Source organism: Haemorhous mexicanus, chromosome 2 (genome assembly GCF_027477595.1).
Source record: "Haemorhous mexicanus isolate bHaeMex1 chromosome 2, bHaeMex1.pri, whole genome shotgun sequence".
NCBI classification, from domain to species: domain Eukaryota; kingdom Metazoa; phylum Chordata; class Aves; order Passeriformes; family Fringillidae; genus Haemorhous; species Haemorhous mexicanus.
In genome coordinates this window covers 20,067,099-20,094,186 of record NC_082342.1, presented here as the reverse complement: position 1 = coordinate 20,094,186, position 27,088 = coordinate 20,067,099, and the positions used below count along the sequence as shown (strand labels likewise).

At 39.7% G+C, this 27,088-nt stretch overlaps 1 protein-coding gene across 20 annotated transcripts in view; it reads right to left on the bottom strand.

The window, feature by feature from the left end:
• Window positions 1-27,088, bottom strand: part of PHLDB2 (pleckstrin homology like domain family B member 2) — an 87,664-nt gene that overhangs the window by 19,344 nt on the left and 41,232 nt on the right. For 15 of the 20 annotated variants that reach the window (XM_059837644.1, XM_059837651.1, XM_059837753.1 and 12 more), the window contains 10 exons: window positions 25,237-25,620; window positions 24,110-24,214; window positions 22,829-22,972; window positions 21,854-21,991; window positions 11,866-11,994; window positions 8,168-8,323; window positions 7,304-7,414; window positions 6,479-6,568; window positions 1,871-2,014; window positions 117-257 (listed from right to left, as the gene is read on the bottom strand). In XM_059837644.1, coding sequence (XP_059693627.1) covers window positions 117-257; window positions 1,871-2,014; window positions 6,479-6,568; window positions 7,304-7,414; window positions 8,168-8,323; window positions 11,866-11,994; window positions 21,854-21,991; window positions 22,829-22,972; window positions 24,110-24,214; window positions 25,237-25,620 — 1,542 coding nt within the window. The remainder of the gene's footprint in view (window positions 1-116; window positions 258-1,870; window positions 2,015-6,478; window positions 6,569-7,303; window positions 7,415-8,167; window positions 8,324-11,865; window positions 11,995-21,853; window positions 21,992-22,828; window positions 22,973-24,109; window positions 24,215-25,236; window positions 25,621-27,088) is intronic. The other 5 variants (XM_059837678.1, XM_059837688.1, XM_059837670.1 and 2 more) reach the window with 5 other exon arrangements.

Here is a 27,088-nt window from a genome sequence, read left to right as displayed (position 1 = left end):
TCATGTGTGAATTTGGGGGGTTACATAATGCTTAGGGTGCTACCCAGCCTTCCCTGTAACCCAATGCAGGATTTCCTGCAGAGGCTGGAAGGCTGTAAATAGCAGCAGGCACATACTTTGTTTGCAATGTTGCGTCCCAGCGTGGCACTGTTGAAGTGGGGAGACACGGATGGGGTTGTTTTCTTGCGGGGCAGAGTATCGCTCAGGTACATGCCCTCCCTGTGCTGCTTCTTGCGCTCCTCCAGGCTTCTGAAATGCTTCATGGGGAATTTGTTACAGTTTTGACAAAATGAATTGATGCACTTACGCAGTTATACTCTACATGGAAAATACTGACAGTCTGGAAAAAACAAAATCTAACATACAGAGCACCTCCTGCTTCACAGTGCTTTCCAACACATTAAAATCATACTGATTTAAAAAATGCATTAAATTCATGTGCACATTTTATGTACATGTCCCTGTACCTTTCCTTTTGTGTTAAATATTCAAGTCTAGTGTACAAGTGGAACCCAATTATAAAGGAAAACTTTTCCTTAGAAGTTTTTCTAATGAATTGGTGGCTTAAAACCAATACAACTTTTGAAAGGCATTGTTCAAATGTATATGAAGAATTAGTTTAGGATTTCACACATACATTATTGTTGCAAGTCCTCTAAAAGTTACAATGGGTCCTGAATATTAATATTTGTCTCTGCATTATAAGGTGAATTTTTGTTCAGAAACATTTTATAATACATCATGTTAATCTTTAAATGAGCAGTGCGTTTAAATGCAACACTCTACAAGCACAATCAACTTACAATGTATCACACTAAAGTCCTCATGAATAAATCAACTTTGTGGCCATCATATCAAAAGCAAACAAAACAAAATAATCCCAATTTATCAGCTTTGAATCTGTTACCTGTTGTTGCCTGCAGTGTTTCTTAGCTGGCAGAGGTGGAGGTGTATCAGATAAAGGAATAGGATCTACATGAGTAGCCATGCCCTCAGGCCAATGGACTGATGGAAGTTGAGCAATAGAGCGAGGAGAAAGAGAGTGAGGAAACACAAATCCAGAACAGAGAGGTGATCTTAGCTTTATAGAAAAAAGAGAAATTACACACAGAGTTTTCTTTTGGAATTTCTCAAAAGATACAGCACATAAAAGCTGCAGTTTCAGCACTGTGTTTGTTGGAGTGTTTAGCAGGAAAGGAGGTGTACTCTATTGCAACTCTCAAGGCATACTGAGCTACCACAAGCAGCAAACAAATGCCAAATTCTAAATCAGTTTCTGACTTATTGCAATGCAAAAGTACGTGGATTTACAATTATAAGGTTATTCCATTCCTTTAAAAGGGGATTTATTCAAAATTTTACAAAGAATGAGGAAGAGAAAGTAAGCTAGAAAACAGACTGGACAGACTCCATGGAATAGCTAAGATGGGTAGAAGCTATTAATCTCCCACAACTATTCAAGACATACTTTTACCACCTTACAGGGGGAAAAGAAAAAGAAGCTACAAAACAAAATGAACACCTGAACACCACTAATCAAGTTGTCATAAGCTTGTCCACAGACGGTTTCCCAAAGGTGCATTACATTAGTGTTGGGCAGGCAAAGTTTGACGCTTGGTGCTGCTTGGGTCATGAGAATTCATGTTTTTTGGCCTTCAGGTCCCACCTACCCCATCAAAGACACTTTAAAGCTGGAGCAGTCCTTCAGCTTTACTATTAACCTGTTATCTGACTTGGTAACCGGCATAGGCAGTTTGCTTTAGGGTCAGTTTGTTACATGTTGAATTACCAAAAAATAAAAAAGTAAAGAAAATAAAAAGGCAGCCATGAAAGAACAGTGCAAACAAAGGGAAATGTCTCTCAAACAAACCTCTTTATTTTGTGGCTGGCTCGTCAGCACAGCCGTGGAAGGCTCAGTGGCAACTGCTTCAACATCTGAGGGGGTCTGAGTGGAAGGGGATATATTCGTGGAATTGCCATACAGCTCACTAATTTCACTTACACTGATATAGCCCTAAAAGGAGGAATTCAGAAGTTAAAAGGAGCAAAAGCCAAAAAAGACATGCAAGAGTATTAATGTATCCAGTACAATGAAAGTTAGTTTAAAGTGATTCAGCCAAATATTTGTTATCATTGAAATACTTATTCATAAATAAAAGTACCATCAAGATTTTTGAATGTTAAATACTTGGATTCTGAAAATTGTTCTTCATTTAATTCCGGAAACATTTGTGTAATCAAAATGCAAATGTACGTTAAGTGTCCAAAAGATTTTACTAAAAGGCAAATACCCTTTAGAAATTATGTAGCTCTTTCTCAGGAAAGCAGACTGGGTGAAATGGAAGAATAAATCTTATTTCTGAGATTTTTTTTTTTTTTGTCTCTGCATTAAATAACCTGATTTGTTTCTTGCCTAAATATTAGGCTAATTTGAGTAAATCAAATGACTAACAGAACTGGGAAGAACTTCTATAAGGACAAGCTGTTCTCAGAAATTACACTAACACATCTTCCATTTGCATCGCCTGGAAGACACTTCTAACTTTTATGTGTTACCAGAAGAACCTGGTAAGATGCTGTTAGTGTTAGCCTGCAACCATTACAATTTGCTATTTAATTTTTTTTAGATTAAACAGTCATACAGAAAGTGATGGACTGAGGCATGGCAGGAACATCAGTGTTCTGCTGCCTGCTTGGATTTATGGAAGCAGATTTAAGATATGAGGGCAAAACGTGGTTATTGCATGTATTTAGATGTTAACTGCATAAATGTTTTTTAAAAAGTAGAATATGGATTCTAATCCATTGTGCAGAGAATATCAGGCTGTAAAAAGTCAAATGTCCTAATTTCTAATCCATAGAAAACAAGGCTATACAAAAGTAAGAGTAAATCACTGTTGAAGCAATGCCATAAGAAGAGCTAGAAATATGATTATTTTAAAATCAAGATGTAAGGCTGCTTTCACACTGACAGTGTCTGGCAAGGGCTGTGTTTCTATTACTGCACCAACATATACTTCAGCAATTCTGTAAGAGAAGCCACAGACTGCTAGAATATTTCTTCTATTTAGAAATGCCTAAATTTACCAATGATCATAGAAGACAATTGAAAAGAAATACCAACATTACTATCTATTAGAATAATTTTCAATGTATGGTATCAGTTAGTTCAATCATAGAAGACAATCCTGTAAAATTATGTATTATACAGTGAACAAAGCACTCTACAAATAGGAGGCAAATCTTAACTCTCATATTATTTGATGAGCCATAAATTGAGGAAACTGGCTAAGATACTAAAGTTTATCTCTCAAAGCATATGACTACAGTACAGTAAAATAGAATCCAATATGAATTAACATAAAACTTGCTTAACCATCTTGCAGTTTATCAGTAACCAAAACTCAGCAATTCTGCAAGCAATATTGTGTTAATACTAAAGATATAAACACTTTCACCTTTATATGAAGAAGATTCAGTTCTTACTCACAATGCCAGTGAGGATTTAGAAGGGGAATAAAAAACTAAGTAAGGAACAAATGACTGTTCTTTGCACTAGCTCAGACCCCTGTTACATTTAATTAAATAAATGGTTTCAAGTCAGATTAGTGTCATGGTCTGAGCCTGGCGAAATGCCAGTGCTTCCATGAGAAAACCTCTTTTCCTGGTATCTGCTGTGAGATGTGATCAGAGACAGAGAAGAGCAGGCTCTAACTTATGATTGAAAGGAAAAAAAAAAACTTTATTAACATAGAACTACAGGGAAAAAAAAACACACAGAACACGGGATGAAAACCTTCCAAATTTCCTCCTCCTCCCCCCACCAAATTTCTTAATTCCGCTGCCACCCTTTGGATAATCAATTCTCAGTTCTTTGAGAAGAGAGGAGTCCCTCTTGCACTACAGACTTCACCCAGCAAACAGTCGAAACTTCTCGTGTCTCAGTGTCACGTGTGGCACCGCCCGGAGAACATTTTGCCATCGTGACCTCTTCCTTCCATGTCCAGTGCTCTCACCACTGCACATGGACCAGAGCTGCTTCTAGAGTTTTTCCCTTTAAGGATGCTTTGTCCAGTTCCAAAAAAGAGCACAGTCCCTCTCCTTTTGGGACACCTGTCCCCCCCATGTTTCACCCCCTGGGGCTGAGGGGTCTCTCGAACAGAGATCATCTTCCTCTTCTTCTTCATCAAAGACGGAGGGCACCACCACAACCCCCCTCCACCCTTCGTCTCTGTTCACACACCTTCACATCACCGCACTCTCCTGGCTCTGAGCCATTGCCTCCCCCTAGAATGCAGTCTCTGTGTCACAGGAACTCAAGGGTTCTGTCCATAACTATCCAAGAAAAGTCCAGCCAAAAGCCACTCCATCATCTCTTCCCACCTAGAATTCTTCTCAACTTCTCTCAATCTCACCAACTCCAGGAGGAATCAGCATTTGCAAGGTTTCCATCGTCCCAAGAAGGGTTAAAAGTCCCAGGCTCTGCTGGTTTGGTTCATGAACTCCCACGCCTGGCTGCTCTGCTGGGCACCCCCTCCCTTCTCCTTCACTCCAGCCGTGCTATCACAGGCACAGGCTGCTCTCTCTCTCTCCCTCCGGGGGAGGAATGGGGGATGGCTGCCCGAAGCCCTCACAGTGCAATGCTCCTCCACCCTTCGGCCCAGGCCTGGCCTACCTCCCTCCGGCCGCATGGCTCCCCTCCCCCCTGCCCAGCTAGGAGCTGGACAGGGGAAAGGTCTCCTTTGGTCCAGGGCCGGAACTCAAAAGGAACTTCCAGTGGGAGTTCACAGCTTTTAACCCCTGTGTTCTCAGAGGCGTATCCATGCCCTCAGTGGACAAACCAGGCGCCAATATTAAAATCTGGACACCGATTGGCGTGACCACACCATCCCAAAAAAAACTATTTCCTCTCAAACCACGACAATTAGTCATCCAAGTAATATTTTCAATGCTGAACTTTTAAACAATGCTGAACTTTTAAGCATTGATTTTCCTTGCTTATTTAAGAAGTGGAATAAGCATCCTGCTACATTAACTGAGGCAGTGTTATTCTTGCTGTACAGGCTGTGAGTCAGCTCACAATGGATGGCAGAGGGTTACAAACGTGTGCTTTGGTGAAGAGGGCTGGCAAACATTGGACCACAGACTCGACTGATGCATAGCAACCCTATGGTGAAATGAACTGCAGTTTCAGCAGTCTCTGTAAGCCTGTCTTTGGTGCCTGATTTTCAAAAGTGCCAGGACAGTCAGAGAAGAATTAAACCAGACCAAGACAAACATGACATCTGGCAAAGGTGTTTCTTTTGTAGGACAGAGCCTATGGAAACACTGAGGATGAAACAGATAACCCTTACTGTTCCTTCTCTTATTTGCCTTAGAGTAAGTCCTGACTGATGTCATTGTGGTGATCAGACTGACACCATTGAATAATCCATTTATTTTTAAAAAGAGTGTAGCCTCACTTAATGCAGTTGAAGTTTGAAGTATGCGAATAAACAAGCCATCAAGTGTGTGTGAAGAAAACCAACCAGATAGCACCCACTCTCTAGTGAGAGAATGGGCAGATCCATCTCAAAAGGGAAAAATGAAACTTAGACTTGCCAGATGTCCTGGTGGGAGGTCAGATGTCCAGGTCAGAAACACAACCTAGGACACTCAACGTCTAAGCAAGCAAGGAAGGGTGCTCAATCCCACTGACAAGTGAAACTGCACACTGGGAACTTGGAGATCATATAAGCAAGACCCCAGTTCCCAGGTGCTGAAAGGTTGTGGTTGCGAGAGCCCAACTTCCCAGAGTGGCCCATACATCATTATATGTGGCAGACCTCGGTCAGGGCTTCAATACAAGCAGATCCAGCAAGTTTAGTCAGAACTCTTAAGCAGAAGTTAATGAAGCAGCCATATATGCCTGTCAGGGTATTTTAAATGCTAAATTTTCTGCTTCCTCTAACTGTTCAAAAAAGTGAAATAAATAGCTCAATACATATCTTAGAACCACAACAGCTTGAAGTCTTCTAATCAATGCTTTTTAAAAAGAAGAAAATATACATTTGTCATGCTTTAGTAAAGAGCCTTAGAATGAGAGAGGGGAGGCAATAATAAAATCTACAGTGCAAAAATAAGACCAAACTGTATTTGTACTTGAACAGTTATTCCCAGATCTCAATTTTCTTCACTTCAATGAGGTTTAATTGTCTGTTTTGAGAAAATCAGACATACACGCACACTCCACACACATAAAACCAGTAATTTCTCCACAGCAGGAGATAAAAGCAATACCAGTTACATTTGGAAGAATGTCAAGAGAAGCTATTTTTGCTCACAAGTGAATCTTGCCTTCTACGAATAAGTTTAAAAAATGGTATGAAATTACTTTGTAAGATTTGATGACTAGGACTTCACTCAATACTACATACTGAAGTGCTTTTGAGTGAGGCATTATTAAAATGGTAACATCAAAAGCAGAAAAACTCTTTACCTCTTTCAGACTATTGGGACTGACAGGAAATCCCTTTCCTCCAGAAAGTGTGGAATATTTCTTTTCCAGATTACAGAGATTTTCTTTTTCCTGTTAAAACCAGACATTTTATATTAAATACCAACAGCCAAGCAGTGAAAATAAATGTTAGCCATTTCCTTTACTAAGTGAAGAAACACATGGGGATACAAGACTGAAATTACATAGCATAGCTTCAGCTTCATCCTTTTAGAACAGAACTGAACAAAATTGGAGGTACAGAACAAAAAACAAATGAAATGTTTTATTAACAACCACAGCCAAACCAAGTAAGTGCTCCTTCAGCGTTTTGAAAATTATGATTATGCTTAGTGAGCTAAACATGGTTTCTCTCATGATTAAGAGCAGAACATAAAATGGACATGAAGGATTCATGCCAGCTTCTTATTAACCAGACATTAGCTGATGAGAAGCAGCTCATCTCATCTCACAGGGGCTATTAAAACCAAAAATCTGAGCACTCTGTGCAGAGTCCCACTAGCCACACAGGTAACACAGGCTTCCAGCTTTAGCACGTGGGTGGGTGCCTCTGCTTGAGTCCTTGGGAAAGAAGGCACCTCTAAAACACTCTTGATTATCAAATGCCAGTAGTGTTTTCTCTTAAGAATACCTGCTGACTGACTGCATAAGATTTCCTTTTTTTTTTTTTTAAAGGTGAATGGCTCTCACATTATTACCAACTTGCTATCTTCTGCACAACTGATGCTCTTCTTCTGCTCTACATTCTTTTATTCTATGAAATGCTCTTTTATTGCTAAAAATGTTTGAAAGACAAAAAATACTTACCCTTTGCAGCATCATTATTAAGTTGTTTTTCTCTTTTACAAAATGATCTTGTTCTCTTTGTGCTTGTTGGACAATATGATTGGCTTGTTTCTTGAGAGCAGAAATCTTTTCCTAATATAAGAAAATGACAATTTACGTGATTTATTTTTAAATCTCAAGACAACCTACAGCAAAGATCCTATTCATGAAAGTTCACTTATTCATATGCATGACTAAAAAATAAGTTTGTACAAGACAGCTCACTGTTCTGAAGGAGATAATTAAATAAGAATTAGACAGTAAAGAGAAAACTTATTCAAGAGGCAAAAAAATAATTGCATATAGTCTTTGATAATATAGTGACAAGCGTCCATATACTGAACAGAACTGGTTTGGAGATCCAAACTCTGATTTCTGAAAAAAGTGGTATTAATTGATTGAGATAGCACCTTTCAAACTAATTTTTAAAATTACTGTGTTTTCTTAATTTGGTATTCTACTAGTATTTTAACAAACCATTTAACAGCAAAATCAGTAACAAGCCTAAAATAACTGCAGTTTTGTCCAGAGAGTACAAATCTCCTTTCTTAAAGAGGAAAAAAAAAAACAAAAAAAAAGCTTTGGTACTTTTTTTGAGCAAATTAAAAGGTTATATTTTCATATGAAATATGCAAACAGGGCATGAAAAGTTATTAATTTCTTTCTTCTTGGATAAATGCATTATTTGATCTGTGTGGGATGTCACTGGGCCATTCTCTGCTTCTAAAACTCTTTCAAAGAGGAACGTTTTACATTATTTCTTGCAGATGGGCAGGTTGTAGATCCATTTCCTTGCCCTTATGCTCAACAACAAAGAACAAATTAATCGAGTGTTGGTGCTGTTACCTTTCTACTGACAATGCTGCGCTGATATTCAGCTACTTCATGCAGGAGCTGTTGTGTCAGATTTTCCTTCTCTTCATCTAACCTGCTTTCATGTTCAAGCTGCTGAAATTCTAAATCTTCAAAGTGTTTGCTTTCTATGTCCAGAATATCAGCATCCTTAAGGAAAAAAAGAAAAAGGTAATATAAAAAACAATAATAATGCTTTTGCTGACACGACAGTAGAGGTACTTACAAACAAACAAAAAAATCAACCTAAAATTATATATTTCCTACAACATGTCTCACCAGAATCTCAATATTTTTAATGACCTTCTTGCATAATAAGAGAGTAAACAGGGCTAATTATTGTTTTGATGTTGCTTTCTCAATCACTCCTGCTGTGCCTCTTGCTAAGAAGCACCTGCACTGTAAGGGAGCTGTTTTGCAGCACTCAGAACAAGTGCAGCCTCCTGAGCTGGCTGGGCTTTACTGTAGCCTGGCTGGGACATCACCAAAGCCTGAACCCACCTGGTGAGGTTGTCACATGCCAAACTCAGAGGACATCTGCTTTCCAACCAAAAAGGACAAAGTATTGCACCAGTACCCTGGAGAACTGCACATGGAATTAACTGCTGAAAATTGCTCTCTGTGCAGTTAGGGACTCTAGTCATCCACCCTAGCCAATAGGTACAGACAGTACTTCAGAAAAAGTATCAGCCCGCTTTTTATGCATTCCCCTGAAGTGATACCATGTTTTGTTAGAAAAAGAAGAAGTCGAATGCTGCAGAAATGAACCGAGAAATAAGAACACACCTGCCTTCTGCTTAGGGATGATGAGATAAAACTCATGGTGCTTTTCAGCACAAGAAATGAATGCTAATCTTCCCTCCTGCAACATCTGTGCATTCATAATATGAATTCTTGCTTACAAGTTTCAGAGTGCTGAAGAAAAGGGTGTATTCAATAATTGCAGCATTAGTAAATGGTAAGGCTCTCTAAAACAGACACATGACTTGCTACACAAGAAAACCTACATCCTGGAAGAATGCAAACTTTTTCCTTTTCTTATTTCAACCTAAGGCAAAGGTTAGTGGCCAAGATAAGCTACTACTAAGACAGGTCTCTATAAAAGGAATTCAAAAGCAGATTCCAGTGTACCAGAGAAAGACACAGGATGCAGAAACTGAAGAAGCCAAGCTCCTACATGGAATACAAACATCTTCCCCTTACTCTCCAAAGATGTGCTCTTCACTTGTAGGAGATAGTGAAGAGATCAAAAGCAAAGGTGTTGGGTAAAATTTACAGGAAAGCAGTTATCTACAACACAGAACTAGCCAGACATCTTCAGCACCCCCCAAAAAAACCTAAAAGGGCTTTGCCTGGGCCATGAAAGTCAGTAAGTTCAGCCTATTGTACACAACTGTAATTGCTACTGAGGTGATAGAGCAGACTTCAGAGATGGCAACTGATGATGAAAAAGCCAACTGGGGGCATTTAATGTACACTTCCTGCCCAACAAGGAGAGTATATATGTGTTTCAGGTACAAGGAAGCAAGAATTCATCATTGCCCACTCCAACCCAAACTCCAGATTCACCCTGCAGCCAGCAGCTACAGTGAAATTGTCTGCCCACTCCCCTGGGCAAAAATTACTTAAGCTCCAGGGAACCATCAGGGAATTTGTCTCCTTCATGCCTTCCTAATTGTCAGTAAAGTAGCACAACAGAACATGTTGCAGACTCAGTATTTCACACGATGGTTTGGGTTGGAAGGGACCTTAAAGATCACTTCATTCCAAACTTTACATTAGACCAAGTTGCTCAAAGTCCCATCCAAAGTCCCTAGCTTTAACACTTTCACAATTGAGGAGCCTACAAGTATTCTGGGCCATCTGTTCCAGAGCCTTACCAACCTCTGAGTAAAAAATTTCTCCGTAACATCTGATATGAGCCTCCCCTCTTTCAGTTTAAAGTGACTGGGTTATCACTACCTGCTCTTTTAAAAGGTGCCTCTCTAATTTTGTAGAAGACCCCTCTAGGTACTGGAAGGAGCTGTAAGGACTCCCTGGAGCCTTCTCTTTTCCAGGCTGAATGCAGCTCTCTCAGCCATTCCTCACAAGAGCAGTGCTCCAGCCCTCTGCCCATCTTTGTGGCCTCCTCTGAACTCACACAGGTTCATGTCCTTCTTTTGTTTGGAGCAGCAGTTATTTTTGGGGAAGATATTTTCTCTATTTTGGGTAAAATACTTACAATCATTTCATGACTGCTCTCACATTTTGAGATCAGTTTGAGAGCTACTGGGCACTACTTCAGTGATAACTTCTACTGCATTGACCACAGCAGGCACAGCAAACTCCCATTACAACTGGCCTGGAACAATACTCAATAGAACTAACTGGACACAACCACAACCCCACATTTCAAGTTTTGTCCCATTTTCAAATCCAAAATCATTACTAAGACAACTTGCAAGGAACAAAAATAATTTAAAAAATAAAAAATAAAAAATTTAACCAAACAGATTTCTAGAAGCATCTTGGTGCTCAGTAGAAAAAAGAAAGAGATTTACTACCATCCCACAGCAACAAGGCTGCAGCATCTCATTAATTAATACATTCAAGCATGTGACTGCAGAGGAGAAGCTTCCTTTTCTTTTAATATGTATGAGACATTGCATAATCCTCCCCCTTTTTTTTAAGGTAACACACAAAAGTTTTAACTGTCTCAAAACAAGCAAACTTTCTGTAGTAACTGAGAATTTAACATTGTTGTTTCCAAAGCTGGGCCCTTTTTTTTGCTCTTTGAAAAAACAAAATAGAATTCTGCAAGTAAAACAACATCTAAAGAGTATTTCCTATAAAGCAGAAAAGCCCTTTTTTCATTATTGCTATTACAGCCTTTATTCCTGATACAAAGACCCAAGAAACACCCAAGACAGAAAAAAAGATATAACTTTTAGATGGCCTCTTGAGCTTCCCATACTGATGCTTCTAAAATTATTTCCCCCACCTACTAAAGCTAACTATATGTGCTGTACAACCTGCTTAAGGTTAATGAATACTAAGATTTTTTTCAGAGAAACTAAGGGTGCTTTCACTGCCAATATTCTAATTTTTTGCTTACAAATAATACAAACTAAAATCAAGTTGCAATTCGACTTTATGAAAAGTTTATTTATACCAATGTGACACTGTTGAAAATATAAAACAAAATAAAGCTATTTTAGAAAGTGGTAAAATCTTCAAAATTAATTTTTCAAACTACAGTTCAGGCTAACAGCTAAGTTATATATTGAAAAAAAAAGAAGTTATCCATAGCTTCACTGAGATGGTAATTTACTGGCCAATTCCTGTCTTTGTGCACACAGGTAAAGAATGATGTTCCACCATCCATCTAAACATCACAATGGTTTCCACATCACCCAGCAGGTCTAAAGGGCTATTTAGGCAAAGCTTTAGAAACACTCAACACCAAATGATTTCTAATCCACACATTTTCACCTTACTTGTTTGCAATCGTGCACATAATCTATTACAAGCATTCCACAAAAAAACCCGCAAGCCATAACCCTGTTACAATTCTAAGTTGCAAATATGTTCAGACACTGGATACTTGAAAGAGAAAATGTTACACTTAGCTACAAAAAAAAAAAAAAAAAAAAAAAAAAAATCAATCAACAAAATAAAAAAAAATTAGTGCAATCTTGAAACTTGCTACTGACCCTCTTCAGCTGCTGCTGTAACTGTTCCCTCATGGACTCAGGGCAATTATCAAGCTGCGTCTTCTGCTCGGAGTAAAGCTCCTGAAGCCTCTCTAGTTTTTCCCTCTCAGCATCAAGTTTTATTTTTTCCTGAAGCATGAACCAGAAAATAAAGACAATTACCTTCAAACCCAAGCAGTTGTTAGTGATTATGTCCGTGTGTGGCAAAACCTTCCTAAACAGATGAAGCACGCAGGTCAGAGACAGAAACCTCGTTAGTTGAATTGCAGTGGTGGGATGCAAAAGAATCAAAACAAAACATGCATCATTTTAGTGGGGGTGATTAATTCTCTCCCTCATCACTGTGCTTTGGACCTGTGCCTGGATGATGCTGCTAAAGCCCCCTGTCCAAACACTTGTCTCACCTAATGTAAGAAAAAAAATAAATAAGGGAACTGTAGCCATGTCAGTGACGTAACTGATGAAGCTGAGAAGGAGTAGCTTTTAGAATAAAAAAGTAGATGGAAAATGACTGCAGTTTGGTAGTGAGAGAGAAATGGACCTTCCTAGGAGAATCAATTTCATGCCTGTGCAGCTCTGTACAGACAAATACATTTACCAAGCAGTGAAAAGCCGGAATGAGACAGAGCATTATAAAGAAATAACTCTCAGCCAGGAAATCCTGTTGCAGCAGAAACACCAAGTGATCCAGCAAATTTGCTTCAGAACATAGGAACTGCAACCTGTCCATGGGGATCACAGGGGACAGCTTTCCTGGTCTCCTTCAATTAGTTCAACTCAAACAGCAGTAGTCAGAACACTGCTTCTCACCCTCCTTTGGCCTTTTAATTTTTGTAATCAAATACTATGTGATTTACTGTGCAACACTGCTCCAAAGACTGACTGCATATCACTTAAAGCTTGGCTATAGACTGTTATTTATCTATGAACCAAAGTTTGGGAACCAATAAATCAGAGCACAGAGCATTTTTTCAATGTCTTTCACTGGCTGACATGGCAGATGAATTTTCTCCAATTCAGCAATTAATAAATGGAAAAAACAATTTATGCCTGATATGCCAGGCATAAATAATCAAGTCAGTCCCTGAAGCCAGGCTCTCTGCAATATTCTAGCATCACACCTGTAGAGCTCTCTTTTCCTAGTTTTTGTTCTGTGGTAATGCATCTCCTTCCAGATGATCTATAACTCTCCTTAATACTCAAAAATTAGCAGGATTCTGATTACTCCAAGAACAGTTGAGTTCTGTCACAGCATCTACTCATTTCCACTCTTTCCCGTCCCAACTATTATTTAATTTTGAAATAAAATGTGTGGTACAGCAGGTACTGTATGACTGGACATTGCATCACCCTTTGCCATAGAGACGGAATGTCTTTCAGTAGATGGCACTTGCCATTACAAACTGTGGGAAAACTTCCTCTTTGCTATGCCTGACATGTTTCTCAAACCCTCATGCATGGCAGAGGCATAGTAATAAACATTAGCTGCCTACTTTATTTATGGTTTTATCTCTGAGTGAGACCAGGACCTGGGATTCAGTTCTCCCAATATCTAAAAACAACAGGAAGAATTTTTATACAAGTCCAATATCAACCAGAGTCCCAGCTCCATTATGTTCATTTACACGTGCAGCTTCTCAGTTCATACAATCAGATGAACACTATTCTGAACACAAAAACATTTTATTAAGCTTGCAAAAACAGCAACTGAGCCAGCATATTCTATGACTTGAACTTCCTGTAGTAGCCTCTGTCTTACAACAGCAGCAGCAGGCATCAGAAATACAGAGGATGTACCACAAGGGAGCTGCACAATGAGGGAGAAGCATGCAACTCCTGTGATGTCACCTTCAGACCGTTGTTCCCAAGAAGCCCCATTTGCTGAACCATCCTTACTTCCTATACAGAAGGAAAGCTATGAATAAACTGGTAGTTCCCCTCCTCACAAACTCTCTAGTCCATTTAACATTCAGCCCACAGTCTTCCACCTTGTTCCACACTTGCCTTTTCTGCCCACCTAGCCATCCAAAGCAGCAAGGACTTCTCTGACCTTAGCTGCAGTGCCTCTGAAGCTATAAATAACTCTCTAAATATCTATGCATTGCTATAAGCATGCTCATTCATCAACAAGCAAGTCAAACCTCGAGTGTGAGGAGACATCATCAGCAAGGATAAAACTTCCTGAGAATCCTGCCGGAGATACTGTTACATGCCTCAAGAAATTAGAAATGTATTCCTTTGAGATTGAAATCGATACTCATCTGGTCTATTTATAGCATTGGAAGTGCTAATATTCCACCAGACTGGCTCCCTTCAAAATGTGCAGTCTTAACAGGAAATATCACTTTCAGCAATGAGAGGCATTGCATGTTTTGCAGCTGTGGAGTTAAGTTCACTGATGTCTTAGGCTGTGCACTGGTGAAGTCCATTTGATTCACAAGAAGTATTTAAATGAGAAGAGAGAAGTGAATGAGAAATTTTTCATACAGTGTTTTCTATAAGTGAATCAAGACAAGTTCTTCTAGAAGGGGAAAGATTTGTGACCTTGCAAGCAAAGTGCAAGATGCAGCTGAGGCAGGTCTGTGTCTGACTCCATATCTGTTTGCTCCAGAGCAACTGGCGGCACAGCTGAGAACAGAATCCATGCTCCTGTTGCTCATGTTCACTTAACCGCAGGAGCTAGGACTTGGTTAGTACCTCTCTGAAGAAAGCCCCAGTGTGGATGCCAGAGACACATCAGCTGTAGTCTGGCTGAATTCTTAACATCCTATTTCCACAGAAAACAAGTGCAACATCTGGTCTTAGCCTACTGCCCAACTTGGCCTATGGTCTGCCTCTACATGAACCTTATGAGCAAATGTGGGGTCAGCCCAAAAACAAAGCAGAACTGACTTGGGGTTTGATCATGCTTGGGGCAATGCTTGGATCAGTTTTGGAGGACTTCTGGGAATTGTGGAGGATAGCAGTAAAAAGAATTGATGTGTGACACTGTCCCCAAAGGCAGCGACAGGATGTCAGCAGAGGATACACGGTATGAACACTGACCATAAGTGATCAACATGGGTCAGAAAAGGAAACTGGTCTTTAGATCTGGTGAAATTGATTTTAGGGCAAAGAAAGAAAAAACCAAAAAAAGACTATGTATACACAACACAGCTCATAGAAGATCGTGACAGAGAGGAGAGAAAAGGATGGTATTAAAGGCAATCATAGCCCCTATAGGAATGGGAACAGGAAGGAGAAACAAAATTGCTCCAAGTGTGTCTCCAGTGGTTGAAGATGACTTACGCCTGATCAATGTTGCTACTTTAAGCCTTAGTGGTTTTCCATACCCTTTCTGCAGAGAGCTGCTGCTTTTCAATTTGTCTTTCATCCCAGTCTGCTATTGCATGCAGGCTGGCTGGCTAAAATTGTAGACCAACATGTGGCTGCATGGACATATTCTCTGTGGACCAACCTTTCTGCATAAACTCATAGAAACTCTGAAGAAATTAAAGTAGATTGGACAAAATAGAGAAAACTTCTTGAAAATCCAGCTAGAAACTGGGCAAAAACTCCCTAAACAAGTAAGAACCCTATCATTTTATCAGCTCACTGTGAAATGCATTGTATTGCTAGGTGATTTAGGCTTACTTGCCAATGTTCCAAACATCCCTGTCCTCCAAAACAACACAAAAAACCCCCCAGGACCCCCCAAACAAAAAAACCCAAAATCCCCCTCCAAACCCCAAGGTATGTGTTAATTTCAGAGAGAAATTGTAAAGAAGCCTACAAGGCAAATGAAAGAAAAATCCCAACAAGCTGAATGATTCACTTCTAATACCTTCCATGATCTAATCTGAAATACTACAGGATCTTCCTCAGTCCAACTCACCTATAAATCATCACGTTTTAAGGTAGCAACCTCTCATAAACCACACCAGACTTCAGACATGCACATTCAGTCCCTCTCAGTATGGAATTAGCTAGTCTTACTGAGAAATGCAATTACATATAACTGACCAGAAAACCCCACTGAAATAAAACAGTCTCCTGTGCAAACTCTACATGCTTTCTCTATTTTCTGACTACTCTTTCTTGCATTCCTCCATCTCTTTAAGGACAGATGCACGAAACTTGCCACAATTTTATTCTTTGTCACTAAATTCCAGTCAGTTTCATGACAAAAGCTATTAAGAGAAGAAAATAACAGGTATGCCAGGCATATGAAAAGGAGCATAAGAAGAAGGTTGATAAGACAGAACAAGGTGGTTCATATGAAAAGGAGCATAAGAAGAAGGTTGATAAGACAGAACAAGGTGGTTCATATGAAAAGGAGCATAAGAAGAAGGTTGATAAGACGGAACAAGGTGGTTCATAATAGCTCTTTTTTCTTTTCTCTGTATGAATTTATTACATAGCAGTTTGTATTCAGTGATGGCATCTATACAAGAGATCTCAATAATTTTGTTTCAGATGCATGTATTATTCTACTGTTAAAAGGCATTTTAAATCAGAGTAAGCAATCCCTCTGCTTCAAGTAAAAAAAATCCCAATAGGTGCACACATTAACCTGCTCGTAAGACTATTCCAGTATTTTGGAATTTCTAATAGGCTCATTCTCTGACCACTGCAATGTCTTGTCCCAGTGAACAGATGGAGGGACAAAAGAAAGCCTGTGATTCTAGAGCACTGTTCCTTCATGAGTATAAATGAGGAAACAATCATCCAAACCTCAAGAAAAAACCATTCAAGTTAGACAATTCAAAATCTTATAGTCTTCAATATCTAGATGACACTAAGAGGATTCCCATTAGGGGTATAACTCATCCTGATATTTCTCTCATTAATGTTTTAAAAGAAAGCTCATGAATTTAGGTTTTTCTCCGTGAGTCTTTGTAATCCTCTTTGTGGTCATTAGTGATCTCTCTACAGGATATCCTTATGTGGGTATATCCAGCAGATACAAGTATTCCTCTAAATGTATAATCTTGTGCATTGTGTCTTAAGGAGGCAGATAATGTTATGGACATGGTGGCTCATCCTTTTAAAATACTTGCTTACACCTTGCTGAACTGGAATATAACCAGTAAATATTTAAGAGGATATACTATAAGACATAAATTTGTCACATTCTTCAGGATAAAATCCAGCAGTGGGAATTTTGCATCCAGAAGAGGAAGGATTGAGGAGAGAGGTGACCAGTATATTTAACTTTGCTGATGGCTCATCAGACAGCTGCTCTTTACTTGACTCTATTCTTGCAAGTCTTTGCAGTACAAATTCAGCAGAGGCTGAGCTTCAAATGTTTTGGCATGTCTGGGATATTCTGTTAATGACTGAAAAAATACTTCCACAAAAGCATGTGGACAAAATTAAACATATTCAAAAAAGATGAGTTTTCCTCTGCCAGCTGCTCTTGATTTCTGCTCTTGAAGAGGGACAGGAAACCCGGGTTGTTTAAGAAGTTCCAGAGTACATATTTCTCCATGACGTAAGGCAAAGGTCCTCTAGAAGAAAAGGAATAGTCTCCCTCTCTTTTTAAAGAGTCTTAATTTTTGCATAAATACTTATTTTGAAACTGTCTCCCAAAACCCCCATTTAGCTGGGATTACATCCCACAGCACATCTGCTGAATTCACTACTAATTTTCAGTTATTCTTGTTTATTCATGCTTACTGATCTATTTTTTCTTTCCCTGGCTATGCTATTACTTTCAGCCTCATGCTTTACTTGGAGTCACAGGATGTGGGGAATCATTAACCATCCTTCTCCACATATGCTGGACTGCATGTTTTAAGGTGGCACAGATTATTGAGGCACTGTGTGAAAACAAAGTACATTGCAGAGCTGGATGACATCCAATCAGGCAAATACAATTTTCTCCAATTTCCCTATGGACAAACGTCAATCCTGATCTCATGAGTGAAGGTTCATCGGAAGGAAGTCATGAACATAAACAGCACCCTGGGCCTGAGGTGCTGTTGGAAACAACAGCATCATTATTGTACACTAACAGTACTGCCATGGTAACTACAGGGAGCTATGCCCTAGTGGCAGGGAAAAGGGAAAAGCTTCACCTGCTTGCTTGTTTCGGCTACTGCCCAGCTCAGCTCCCTCTCGAGCAAGCTGCGCTCAAAGTAATTTTGTCAAGATCCGTAACTAAGCTCTTTCCCAGAGAGCTTCAAGCTGTATTTGTCAAATTGTGTTAGTAAGGATTTATCAGGGCTCCCTCTGCATAAATGGAACTTGTGATTAATAGCTTAATAGCTGATATTCACATATGTAGGTCATCATCTTTTTCTGTAGAGAAGAAAGGAAGAAGAAGGGAGGAAGAAGGGAGGAAGAAGGGAGGAAGAAGGGAGGAAGAAGGGAGGAAGAAGGGAGGAAGAAGGGAGGAAGAAGGGAGGAAGAAGGGAGGAAGAAGGGAGGAAGAAGGAAGAAGGGAGGAAGAAGGGAGGAAGCTGTTCTCAAGAAGGCCAGACAAGGAGGCAAAGTTGGACTTTTCTCCAAATCCTAGCATGGTTTCCAGCATAGGCCATGTGAAACAGCTCTAGGAGTAGCTATTCCAGCCAGGACAACTGAGTCCTGACAGCACTTGTAGCTCGTAGACCGGCCAGGTACCACATGAGAACTATCCCAAGTCCAGCAGGGGTGCTGAAAGGTTCTGTCATCGTTTTGAAATGGCAATCACCCATAGCTCAGATTTTCAAAACCCAAGAAAACCAATACAAGGTGCTTCACTCCTTTCAATGCGTGTGGTGGCAGAATCACAAAGGCAAGGTAAATGCTTGCACACCTGAGGGTGTGCACTACATCATCTTCCCCACTGGTTCACTTGTCCTCTTCCCCCATTAGTCCTGCCTCATGCTCTGAGAGGGTTGAGCATGGGACTCGGATGAGACCAGCATGCAGCTTAACATATAATGTACAAACCCACTCACAAAATACACCCCTGCTTTACAAGCAAGGGGCTGGGACACAGAGATATTGCAAAGAGCACATCAAAGAGCACACCGACAGCCCAAACCTGAACTCACTCCTGCCTTCTGACTTCCAGTATGTTTTCCAGTCAATTCTTTTGCCTTGCAAGGACTAAAAATTGTGGCTTTAATACTTTGAAAAAGTTGGCAAAACTTTGTGTCATCACCTAAATGAAATGTGCACAGGGCATTTAAAAAAAATAAAAATTAAAAAAATTCTAAATAGTTAGGTCAAAGGTAGTACAAGAGCTTCTATAAACAGTTCATTTCAAGTACATAACATGGCCCAAAAATTAGATTGTTGTTTATTATCTTTCTTTTTAAGAATTTCACAGGTTTTTCAAACAGGTGTATGGGTAAGGATGAGAGTCAAGTAGGTAGGAGTTTCCTGTCAAACAGTGCCAAGATCAGTGGCAAATTCCATGAGATAATCAAGCTGCTCCAGAGACAAGTGCCATCATATACAGCACTAATGCCCCCACCATCGAATGAACTCTCCCTCTCACCTCCAGATAATGAACACCATGTGGTGTATTCAGATATCACTCTCTTAACCCTGGCAGAAATGCAACCACTGTTCAACATAGGGGACCCCAACAGCTTCTTGCCTTGAAGCCCCACCAAAACCATGACCCCAGCTGTCAGTAGGGGTGAAATATTCAGGCAACTAATAGAAACTCTGACCAACCTGTGGACACCGGGAGACTTGTATAAGCAAGACATAACACAAAAAGCACCATCAGCCCAGTGGAAACTCCTGGTCAAAATCCAAGCCTTAATTCTGTTCCAAGTTTCAAATTATTTCAGCAAAAGGGACTACCAATCACTCCTGAGCCCTCTTTTTGTGGGTGGGGGTTGATCCTATATTACTACAGAGCCAAGATATTGACTATCTTGCAGCAGATCTGCATGGCTCGAACTTCAACATCGATACAATAATCAAGCTTTTAAAAATGCTACTGTTTCAAGCCAGCCAGAGCTTTTATTCCTTGACAGGATCAGTGCCATCTGTTTTGCTGGCTGACACTTCTTTCCCCAGAACACTTCACTTCACTTTATATTTTTCTCCCTTTGTAGAAGCCCATCTCCCATTTCTATTTTCAACTTTCTCTTTTATGCAATGCTTTCAGATATATTCCGCCACCCTCCAAAAAAAAACCCTACCCAACTGTGAGTGTATTCCTGCAAAGATCATTTTAGTATTAATTGAGCCATGGCTTGACATTTAGAGCACACATTCACAGCTGGGTTTCTTTGTTTGTTTAAAACAAAGAGGAACACAAAAGAAAACACAACTAAAATTTTGTAGCTGATCTGACTAGTGCCATGCCTCATACTGAAAAAAAGGTTTTGAGTGAACCTGCCTTTTAAACAAAAAGTGCTTTTTATAGGCTGCTTTCCATGTTTCATTTCACCTGAAAATTTAAACTAGACCTGTCATTTGCTACCTACACACTAACAGGTGGCTGCAAGAAAATTTACATTTCGTCCAGATTTTACAGATACATTTTACATTTCATACAGATTTTACAATAACTTCCATTAGTTTAACTGAACTTTCAGGCTACTGGAAAGCCAATACAAAAGAGCTCTTGATTTCTGAATATGTTACTTATTACCGCTTACCAACCAAAACTTCCAGCAGCATTCTTTTGAAGGGCATCTGGTTGCACACCCTGTCTGCTGATACCCACTTTAATTCATCTTTCTGCAAAAATCGAGTATGAAACATGTCCTGTAGGCAACTTAAAATGTGACCACAGGCAACACTGAAAGCTGAAGGATCAGTGAGGGGTACACAAGCACAAAGAAAAGTGCAGACAGGGAAGTTCAGGGAGGTTCAAACTCAAACTGGATGTACACTGTCTCCCCACAGAGTGGAGATGTGGGAGCACCATTCTCCTTTTCAGACACAAGCTTGATAAGCAGAGCCAAAAAACAGAAGCCAGGCTCCTGACAGGGCAGGCAGAAATTGAGGACAGAAAGCTCAGAATAAAACAATGCAAGCTGTAAAATGTGAATTGAATGGGAACTGTGAACGTGCTAAAACATGCAGCTTTTCTAGGAAAAAAATGCAGACGACTTCCAGATATTTCTGGAAAGCTTAAGAAAAGAAGAAAGACTAGCTAGAGCAATTCCACAAGTGACAGATCTAAATTATGAGGTAGAGCACGAAATTTTAAAAGGAAACAACGCTGGCTTAAATCCCTGGAAAAACTTCCTGACCTTGAGGTATTATTGGCCGTGGCAGATCCCCTGTGGAGAAGGGAACTTCATGCCTGAAGAGACCAGCAAAGAGCCTGCTGGAGGGAACCAGCACTACCTCACTTTAGTGATACAACTTCATCTTGCAGGCCCTTTCCATTTCTGCACTTAAAATCTTCTTATACTGCTATCTTATTTTGGAAATATGTGCCTATCTATTTCTTGTGTAGTTGAGAGCAATTAAGTATGTGACTGTGTATCAAAACTAATTAATTTCTGAGACTTAATTACAGAGGGAATATTCTTCAGTACTTAAATTGCCAGTCAGCAAACAAAACAATTTAATGACTTTAAAATTACATACTTGATGGATGTCTTATATTATATATTCTATATGATATTAGATAAAAACTGCACCGTTTTTCATTTTGCTCCTTTGCTGAGAAAATAATTTCTTTTTTTTTCCTCCAAATTATATAAAGGAGGCTACTGGAACAGTTCAATTAATACTGTTCTTTTAAACAACAGATAACCCAAGTATAAGCCCTACATGGGATGTTTTTATTAATAAAAGTAACTTCACAGTAGGTCAGATCTTTCTATTTTAGCTTACTATACTTTGCTTGTCAATCATACCTTGGAAAACAGTACTGTGAAAGGGAAATGATGGTGAAACAATAATTCTTTTCTTCCATATTTATCAAGCAAATTTACTTACAGGCAGTATTTCATCAAATAAGCTCCATTAATATTAACCATATAAAAATATTTTTAAAATCAAGGGTAACAGAGAACACAGCAGGCTACAATAACTGAATTACCTTTGTCTTTTCACCAATAACATTTCTCTCCAGTTCAGCTATTTTCCTGTTTAGATGATCCAATATTTCCTTTTCTTTCAGCAGCTCTGTTGTTTCAGATTTCTGCTCCCCATCCAAAAGGGCACATTCCATATCCAACTAGAAACATAAAACATCTTTCAGAAGCAGTCCAGATTCAGAAGAAATCTTGATACACATTCTTTTCGGGGGGGGGGGGGGGGGGAATGAGTTGGTTCACAAGAGAGAAATATTTTTTAAAAGGGAAAGGGTAAAAAATAACCCCGTAAGTTTTTCTGTCTCAAAAGTTAAAAAGAGGTCATGAATTTGAGAAGTAAAATTGCAACATAAAATAGTGCAAAATAAAGTCCAAACCAACTTTAGCTTGAAGATTCTTTTTTCCAAAATTTTTTGTTTTCTAACTCTTTGTGCTTCCTCCTGTGCCCAGGCTCTGCAGGAAACCCTTCTGGAACAGCTGCTTCTTTCCTGTTGCTGATAACTGGAGCAGGCACAACCCAAATGCCTGGCCAGCTTAGTTTGCAACTGTGAGATTCCAGAAGCCAACAGGGTGCCAACCTACCCTTGCCACTCTAAAGCCAAGGAGGATTGAAAGGAAGTCGTCTCACTTCTTTTTTTCTTTAAACAGTCACAGGAGATACCACCATAAAACTCCCAAGTGACACAAAGTATTTGGATTGAGTGACCATTAAACAAGAAAGATTGTTCCAATTCCACTTCAGAGTGTAATGGTTACAGCTGGGAATGGCTAATCCAAGCATTATAAACATCTCCCAGCTGGAGAAAAATACCCATTGCAGGAGACTGCCAGGTTTGTGATTCTGGTGAAAAAGCACAGAATATGAAGACCATGCACATCCATGAGTTCCCTCATGTTGTACTTGCTGAACCCATCAGACTTCTGCTATGGAGGCACATGTAACAGCCAAGACATTGAAAACCAGAAACATATTTTCATACCTCTCTTGAGGATTCATCCATCTGGTCATTTAAATCTTTGATCTTCTGCTCAAGTTCTTCCAAGTTATTCAGTATTACTATGCGTTCCTCCTCCAGCTGACTAAGCTTCTGCCTTCTCTGCTCTTCACTGGTGCATTCTGGTATCTGCAGTTGCACATCATAAGAGATTCATTAGAAAAAGAAGCAAATGCTGCCTTTTCTGCCCCATTTCATATGGTTTTCATTTTAGACAAGTATGGCACTGTTGGTTTTGAACCCATTACCTATTTCCTATCTACTATATTGCTATTTCTATATTTAGGAGGTGTACAACAGAAACAAACATGATACTTTACTTCCAGGCATTGGAAGTAAATACTATACTTAACAGTAAATACTATTCATTCTAAAGGAATTACTAAAACTTTACCTTTGAGAAAACTTTACGTGCTGTGCTATTTAGGTTGTGAAAATCCAATTTTTTTCTTCTTAAAAAACCACAGACAGATGAAGATGCTTTTTAGGTAAATTTCAGCTGTTCATTTAATACAGGCCAGGAGGTAGGATAGGACATTTTTGTAACCAGCCATTAAGATGGCTGGCTTCTGTAAAATAAGGACAAAAGTTGGTCCCATCTCCCCAGGTAGCACTGAGGAAGTAGCACCCTTAATGCTCCTCTTTTCATTGCCATTTCCTTACTAGATGCCTGTGTCAAGAATTAAACAAGATTAGGAAGAAAATACCTGGGATCTTACACCACCCAACACTAGATCAAACAGTACTGAGTTTGAAATGCATTCTTCACGTTCATCTGACCCCAGGGGTTTGCAATCCACTTCCTCTGGGAAGGCTGCTGGTTCATTATCCCCAACCAGGATTAGAGGTGGGCTGTGTGCAGGGCTTTGCAGTCACCTCTGGGCCACAGAGCCTTGCTCAACAGAGGCTCAGTTCAGCTACTGAATGGCTACTCTGAGAGAAGGCATTTTACCCTGAACAAATCTGAGCTCAGTATTTAAAGACGAGCTGCACTTCATTAATGCAGTTGCTTGCTGGTGCTTTTTTCAGGGCTTAACAGAACTCCCTTTACAGTGAATGAATGAATGGTATTTCTTGATTTAGCAACAGTAGTCCTAGCAGCAAAGCCTCTTTTTGTCCTGTGTCCTGTTTGGATAATGCTGACATAACATCTTTGATTTCAACTTCCTAATAACAATTTTAAATAGGATCTCTGACTTGCATGAAGAAAGCAACTAACAGGAAAGAAACGACAGACCACAACAACTTGTAAGTGAAATGTGTTACCATCTCTTCAACGTGGAAAGAGCAATTCAAGCCATAATAGCATGTTCCTGTTCTACACAATTTCACACCAGAAGACTCGGCAGACAGAGATCCACAGAGATCACCCTTTGGAAATGAAAATGTGTTACTGTCACACCTCTCTCTTCTTCTACACGCACACTACTGACTCTCAAGTTGTGAGTGTAGGAGGGGTTAAATACAATTCACCTGACGCACACAACCATGCTTAAGATCATACAGTGCGTAAATAACAGTAAATAGAAGAAACAAAGTATTTTGAAGGTGTGAACTTGTTAAGCAGAAACCTGCTTTTATGGCTTTGCTTGGTCTCATTTCACTCCTGACTCCAGTTCTTCAGTCCAGTTATTTAACACACTGCCTGCCACTGGGATTTGCTACACTGCTGCTCTGGCACAGGCAGGAGGAGGCTGCTGCTGCACTAGCATGGAAATTGGAATGCTGTTAGCTCCTTTATTAAAGGACAACTTCCTTTTGGTAATGAAACAACAGTGAGAAGCACACAGGAAAGGAGGTGCAGCTTATTAAAGGCAGCAGTTGGGTTGGAGGGGCAGAAGGCTTGCTGCCACTGCATCATCCCCAAGAGACAACAGCTGGTCTGGCAAGAGGCTCAGGTCCAACCCCAGGAAAGAGACAGGACAGTAAATTTGGCTCAGGCAACTCCTCTTCACCTCCCATGTGAGTGTGAGAAAACATACTCCTCTTACAAGAGCCTCAGGTTGGGAAAAACCAGCAGAGCGTCTCTTCCCTCCTACATCTCAGCAGGATGATAAGCAGGGCTCTGGAAACCTTTATTTAAGTAGCTATAATTGTTCAAGCAATTTTTTCTCCCTTGAAATGTCTTAAAACTCTTCCTGAACAGTACATCCCACTAAAAAAACAAACCAACTTCCAATAATATTAGCTTCCACAAGATATGGAATAATTATTTGGTGGCTGCTACATTTTGCTGGCTATATCTTCTACATTTGATGGCTTATAAAGCTGTATGAGTTCTGAGATTAATTCTCATACCTAAGCCAGCCTAATTGTGGCCCTTGCCAGGACAGACAACTCCTAGATGAGGATTTCAAGCCTGGATTACACTGTCTCCTCCTACAGAGCATTACCTTTGGTGTGATGCTTAGGTAGGATGATTCAGTGGCGTCCTTCAAGAAGCTGGGAGCAGCAAAAGGTGGAGGCTTGGTGCTCTCACTGAAGTGCTCCTCAGCCCTTAGCCCCCGCGAGAGCAGGTAAGCAGCTGTGCCACGGCTGTGGCTGCTCAGCTCCGAGAAATCTGAGTCACTCACAGATGATTTCAAGTGGCTTCTGAACCTTGTTTCCAGATTCATCTGGGAGTCTTCAAACACAGAATCCTCATCAGAGAGTTGAAGTTTTTCAAGTTCTTTGTTAATTTTCTGAACATCAGCAACTGTAGTGGCTGCAGCAGGATCGCTGTCTGATTTGGAGTATTCTGCACACAGATTGAGGATTGTCTCGAGCCGCTGTCGTTCCTGGTTCAGAAAAAGATAATAGCGCTGAATGTCACATGTGAGCTAAAGCTGAAGTTAAAAAAAGTTTGTCTGGATTTTTTGTTTTGTTTGGGTTAGGTTTTTGTTTATTTGTTGCTTTGGGTCTGGTTTTTTTTTTTGTTTTAGAGTGAAGGATTAAAGTCCATCTACCACTTAGAGATAATAAACTGTAATAAATAAATTACAGTGCAAGATGAAGAATCAAAATTAATGTGAAAGAAGATTTTAAGAATATTAAAACTTTCTACATTGGAAAGATAAATAAATGTGAAGACATCTTATTTAACTAGCTATTAATTTCTGTGAAATGTACTTTTAAATTTTTTATTGAGGTTTTTGTGTCTACACCACATTTGTATGTACACACGTCCAGTGATCTCACTACGTAAATCACTAATTGTTCCACTTCACACTTACACTATATTCCTACCAAACTGCAAAATATTGCACAGATTTTCCATGAACTCATGCATTCCTGACTTTTTAGATTTTTCATTTTGTTAACTGTGATTCCTCCTTTCGAGAGAATTAGTCCACATTTTGAAAAACACAGTTTTAGGAGCATTAACAGAAAAAAGAGTCATCACATCTAAAATACAGCATCTGTCAAATGCACCGAAGTGGAGGAAATCTTTATTTACCAGTTTACTCAAATTCTCTATGGATTCATACCAACATTTCAAACTTGAGATTCAGAGTGCCATTTTGACTTGATAAGCTTCAGGTTTTGATAAACATTTAATTTCTGAAGGATTTCTAGATCTTTATGACACCTTTAATCAACTGCAAGTTATATTTGTTTTACCTTACTGTATGCATAGCTTCCGGTAACTTCTATTTCAGATGGATTTTTTTAAACCTCTTCATTTTTAAGAGGTAAAGCATTTATGTAATTTCATGTTACTTTTGTTAAAGAAAAAAAGAAAAATTGCTTACCATAAGTCTATTGAAAATTTTGCTGGAAAAAAGACCACTGTTAGAGTTCCATGCTTGGCATTAGTATCTGCACTAATGATCTAATTTCTGATTTCTAAGAAATCCTTTATAGTAGTAGTTAAAAAGAACGCCAAAAAAGTCCTCAGCCTCCCTCCCTGGGAACTACCAGCTCTACCTGGCACTACATTTGCAAGGAGGATTTGCACAGCAGCAACTTCTGCCAGCCCCAACATTTCCTATGCCCCACAGCAAGTGATAACAAGGATCAAGCAAAACAGGGCAGGCAATGCACTGCCTCAGCTTTCCCTGCAGCAAGCCCTTGCATTGTATGAAAACGCAACATTGGTTACCTGCACCCCGAGTTTTATAGGGCTACTGAGAGATTACCTGGCTGTATGCACCACATCTGGCTGTATGCACTGCAATTCAGACCTCTGAACTAGGGAACCTGTCTGAACCCACCCCTTTCCAAGCACTACCCAAACAAGAGAGCTCTTTTGCCTTTGGGTGGCTT